At 34.5% G+C, this 5,020-nt stretch overlaps 1 protein-coding gene across 1 annotated transcript; it reads left to right on the top strand.

Annotated features, from left to right (window-relative positions):
• Positions 1–295: 295 nt before the first annotated feature.
• On the top strand, positions 296–4,106 carry LOC104234775 (uncharacterized). The gene is made up of 5 exons (XM_009788409.2): positions 296–645; positions 738–815; positions 1,897–1,978; positions 3,571–3,713; positions 3,798–4,106. Exons 1-5 carry the CDS (start codon positions 379–381, stop codon positions 4,005–4,007), a joined length of 780 nt encoding a protein of 259 aa, XP_009786711.1. The 5' UTR covers positions 296–378; the 3' UTR covers positions 4,008–4,106.
• The last annotated feature ends 914 nt before the right edge of the window (positions 4,107–5,020 follow it).

Here is a 5,020-nt window from a genome sequence, read left to right as displayed (position 1 = left end):
TTAAATCCTTGTATTGATTTTCCTTCTATATTTGCTTTGTGTATGATTGTATGTTACTTAACACACGATCTTGCGCAACAATGTTTTTATGACACTTTGGTAACGTTGAATGACTTTAATTTTTTGTTACAAAAAAAAAAAAAATTAGTAACTTTCGTGATTGGGTACTTACATGTGTTGCTCTTTGGCAAACTGAAAAAGACATTAAGTTTACATGTGTGCGGCCAATACTCTTCCACTTAGAAAAATCAGAAAAGGACAGTATATATCATTATTCTCAGTAACTATCCCAAACATGTCTTGTCGAGTATCTTATAAAAGATACTTGTTTGTTTTTTTTTTTCTTGCACTACTACTGTATGCTTAATTTTGTCCACCATGAAACTTTGTACTGGAGGTTTATCTACAAATCTAAAAGCTCCAATCTATGTGAAGAACTCAAAATCAGCTTCAACTGTGAAATGGGTAGTACCTCAGTTTCAGATTTCTGGTTTTGAATTTCCAGTTGCCTTATCTACTATTTCAGTTCGTTGCACCCATTCTTCAGTTCATGTTTCATCACCAGTTATTCAGTCTGATATTGATTCAAGCAGACTTCATATTCCTGAAGAAAACTTAGAAGGGGTAGAGAAAAATGTAGAGAAGGTGACATCTTAATTGGAATAAATAGAGTGAATTATATTTGGAATAGGTGACATCTTGTGATTTCTTGATATTTGAAATTTGGTTTCTTGCAGGTAATTTATAGCTGTCGGTTTTTCGCTATTCTTGCAGTGTGGGGTTCCTTGATTGGATCATTTCTTTGTTTTATCAAGGTTTAGTCTTTTACCCTTTTGTATTTACTGAATTATGCAAAGCAACTGAGTTTCATTTTTGGATATTAGAGGTTCCTTTATTCAATTTTGTATGTTATAACCTTGTAACTATAATTTCAGAGGATCCTTTAGGGACGGCACAAGTTTAAAAGGCTAGTTATTTTGTTCTTCTTGGCAGATATTTACTTATTTTAGAACTATATTACTATTATTATGCTGTGATTGATGAAATTCTTACCTTTTCTTTTCTGTTGTCTATCGCAGCCTATGGATTATTTATTGTTTTAAGCAAATGACAGTACAATTAGATACTAATGAATCAAGAATTGCCTATGATATACAAGGGGGAAGAGATTAGATACTAATGGAGTAAATGTTATCCACAAAATTGAACTTTAGAGTTTTGAGACCTCAATTTGGCACTTTGTGAAAATTTCATGGCTAGCAGCATACGGCTGATGACTTGCAATTTCATAGAGATGGAGACCGACAAATCCTATATAAGATATAGAGTCAAGAAAAGAAACAAGTTCAAGTAAAAGTCATTGATTGTGATTGATCAATAAATCTTTTATTAGACGTTAGTCTAATTAGTTGGTGTCATTCAACCCATTTCTCTTAGGGCAGTGATTCTTGTGTTTTTTCCTCTCCTCTTCCTTTCTATTGGACTCCGATGAAATAAACTTTAGCTTTTGTAAACAAACCATACAAAATACCACAACAGTATTCACAAATCAAGGAGAGTCCTATGTTGGAAGAAGGATGGAGCTATGAAACATTGACTTGCAATACATAGAGACTTTTCCTCAGACCCTAAATTCTAGGTTAGCCCTTACTCTCACATTTATGCTTGTGCTCAGAGTGTGGAGCACTTTTGAATTCCTAAATTGTCACTAAAAGTCAGTGAGCATCGTTTATGTCTGCTACTGCTAGCCTTCTTTCAGAAATATTGGCGGTGTGTGATCCAGTAATATATGGAACCTAAGATTTGATGTTTTTCTGTTACAAAATATAATCGTCTGATGTTATCAGTATCCAGAAATACAACTAGTTATTTAATTGACTTCATTTCCACAAACAGGGTTGCTCATGTGTGGTAGAATCATTCCAAGCATACTTTGCAAGCCGAACCAAGGTTATTGTGTATCTCGTTGAGGCTCTAGGTGTGTCATTAATTACTAGTATTTTTTTTTTTTTGTGCTCCATCTCATCAATTTATCTTCCTTTCTCTGTCGTTTTATTGCTAATAAGGATGACACACAAGAAGGCATTGCCCGAGTCCATTGATTCACTCGTTAACAAATGATATTCTCGCTACTTTTATGTAAAAATTTGAGGCTTTCTCTAATGTCATTAGATTATGAGTTTCAGAATTAACTGTAAACAAGATGCGACAAACACACAAGAACAACAAACGAGTTTAACTTGTTGAGAAAATATTCTTACACTATGAAGTCACCTTAGGATAACTATAGATAGCAGAGCATTAGAAGTGGAAGTAGTTACCTAACAAAAATGCAAGCAACCTGCTAGAACATGTAATGTTAAAGTTAAAAAATGCATTACTAGTGTTGTCCATCAAGTAGAGGGAATGGTTCACCCTTTTATTCAAGCAATAAGAAGGTTGAAGCAATAAGAGTGTTTTTAATCAGATCTAAAAGGAAAGGAAGGAGAATAAGCCAAGTAAATGGGATTGCACATTACTAAGGTTTAAGCAACTAGCAAAGAATGAAACGTACACTTTATATTCTTGCCATAAATAATTGTTGCAGATGATGTTGGCACATGAATCGCATCTTATGTTCCTAGGCTCTTACTGTTTTTTAACAGGATGTGGATTAATGTTTAACTATTCATTTTCATTTGGTGATTGACTTGGGCTTCGCTCATGCTTTTTCCTTGGCAAAACAACTGAAGATCGTTAAAAAGTTACTCCCTCCGTTCCAATTTATGTGAACCTGTTTGACTGGGCACGGAGTTTAAGAAAAAAATGAAGACTTTTGAAATTTGTGGTCCTAAACAAGTCCAAATGGGGCCTAGAGTATTTGTGTGGTTATAAAAGCTTTCTCATTAAGGACAAAGTTGTAACTTTAAGCTAAATTGTTACCAAATTTAGAAAAGGGTTCATTCTTTTTGGAACGAACCAAAAAGGAAATAGGTTCACATAAACTGGAACGGAGGGAGTAAAAATCTTGTTGATTCAGCTTACTACGTTTCAGGTCAGGTGCTTCTCATTCTTCACTCAAAGGGGAAGGGTGTGGTTTGATTCTTCTGCGAGAAATTTTGTGATTACTGTGTTCAATATCAAAGAATCCGAATCTGTACTTGTAATTTTGTTTTGGGGAAATATTCAAACATAAATAGGTTACCAGTATTGGCATTAAAAAGACCATAATAAAGCGAAATATATAAAGATATGGCTGACCCAGCTAGTATTGGATTGAGGGGCAGTTGATTGATACATTGATATTAAAACTAGTTTTCGATTTAGATGCAAGCAATGAATTTAAAGAGGAACAGAGCTTGGATCCTACAGAGACGGAAGAATAGAATGTTTAATCTTATCACAGACTATATATCCCGACATAAAATTTAAATGTGCCCTTGAGGTGAGGAAGAGGGACACAAGTTAAGGTGTTGCTTGTTATACAATATAATACTATTCTGTATGATCTGAGAATCTGATGATTTATTTTCCAGAATAGCCATTTTGCCTCTATAATATGTTTTGTGACTTGTATTATTTCTATTCCAGATATATATTTATTAGGGACAGTGATGTTAGTCTTTGGGATGGGACTCTATGAGCTGTTCATCAGCAACCTTGACAAAGGGAAATCAATGTCAAGGGAGACAACTCCATATAGATCAAATCTCTTCGGCATGTTCACTCTAAAGGTTGTAGTCTCTTCTTCACTCTTGCTTGTATGATCGCAACCAATGTCTTGATGACTCACATTTGTTAACAAATATAATTGCCAGGAACGACCGAGATGGTTGGAAATAACTACTGTTAGTGGGCTGAAAACCAAAATTGGCCATGTTATCGTGATGCTTCTTCTCATCGGCTTGTTTGACAAAAGCAAGAGGGCTGTTATAAACTCTCCATTTGATCTGCTTTGCTTCTCAGCTTCTGTGCTTCTTTGCTCTGGCTGCCTCTATCTGCTTTCAAAACTCACCGACGACAACTGACTATTTTGTACATATTAACACAAATGTATGATGTGGAAGACTGCATTCAGGATGATATAAACATCTTTTGTAATGAAACTGGCAACTCTCTTTCTGGTAGGGGTATAATTTTTTCTCAAGATTTATAACATTCCCCTGTTCCATTCAAGTAGAAAATTGAACAGCTTATCAACTTGAGCATGTACATTTCTGTGGATGACATTGGACAGAAGAAAAAAGGTTTGAGAAACTATGTAAAACATGTTAGGATCGGACAGTAAGGCTAAGGCATAACGTGTCAAGGCCTATCCAATTTTAAACACATATATAATTACTAACGGTAGGGTGTACATAGGTCGGGTTGATTCGAAATTTTTAATTACTAAACTAAATCAATGGTGTCGGGTTTTTTAAATCTATAAATCATACCAAACCAAAAAAGTCGAGTTTTTCAATCTCGATTTTTCTCAGATTTTTCGGATTTTTGAGTTTTTTCCCGATAAAGTCTTCATAAGCACAAAATATTTAATTGTGCTCCAAATATTTCTTTAGTCCTACTAAAATATAATTATATAATGTATTTTTTAAAAATAATATAATAATATGAGACAAGTGTGACGGCCCGATAAGTCTTTTTTAGTGCTAGCCCTTACTTTCGTGTTCCAAGACCTCTATTAGCTTCATTTAATATTGCTTAATTTGCGTGTGCAGTCCTGTTGTTTTTCGAAATTTTTTTACGTAAATATTTAAAGAAAATGTGATTTTTGGCTTTAAAACCCACTGGAGTTGACTACAGTCAATATTTTGGGCAAACAACCCCTGGTCGATGTTTTGACGATTATGGTATGTCGCTATTGTGATTTTGGACTTGGACGTATATCCGAAATTGAACACGGAGATCCCTAGGGTGATGTGACTTGTTTTGCTGAAAGTTAGCAATTTGAATGTTTGAAAATTTCCTAGGTTTGACCATAGGCTGACTTTATGGTTATCGAGTATGGATTTTAGTTTTGGGACATGGAATAGGTCCGTTT

Source organism: Nicotiana sylvestris, chromosome 8, assembly GCF_000393655.2.
Source record: "Nicotiana sylvestris chromosome 8, ASM39365v2, whole genome shotgun sequence".
Lineage (NCBI taxonomy): Eukaryota > Viridiplantae > Streptophyta > Magnoliopsida > Solanales > Solanaceae > Nicotiana > Nicotiana sylvestris.
This window is presented reverse-complemented; position numbering and strand designations above follow the sequence as displayed.

Excerpts from the sequence above, each read along its gene's own strand:
- LOC104234775 (XM_009788409.2), top strand. The coding sequence starts at position 379 with ATGAAACTTTGTACTGGAGGTTTATCTACAAATCTAAAAGCTCCAATC. Across the intron at positions 646-737 it reads TAGAGAAAAATGTAGAGAAG|GTAATTTATAGCTGTCGGTT; the intron begins GTGACATCTTAA and ends GGTTTCTTGCAG. Across the intron at positions 816-1,896 it reads CATTTCTTTGTTTTATCAAG|GGTTGCTCATGTGTGGTAGA; the intron begins GTTTAGTCTTTT and ends TTCCACAAACAG.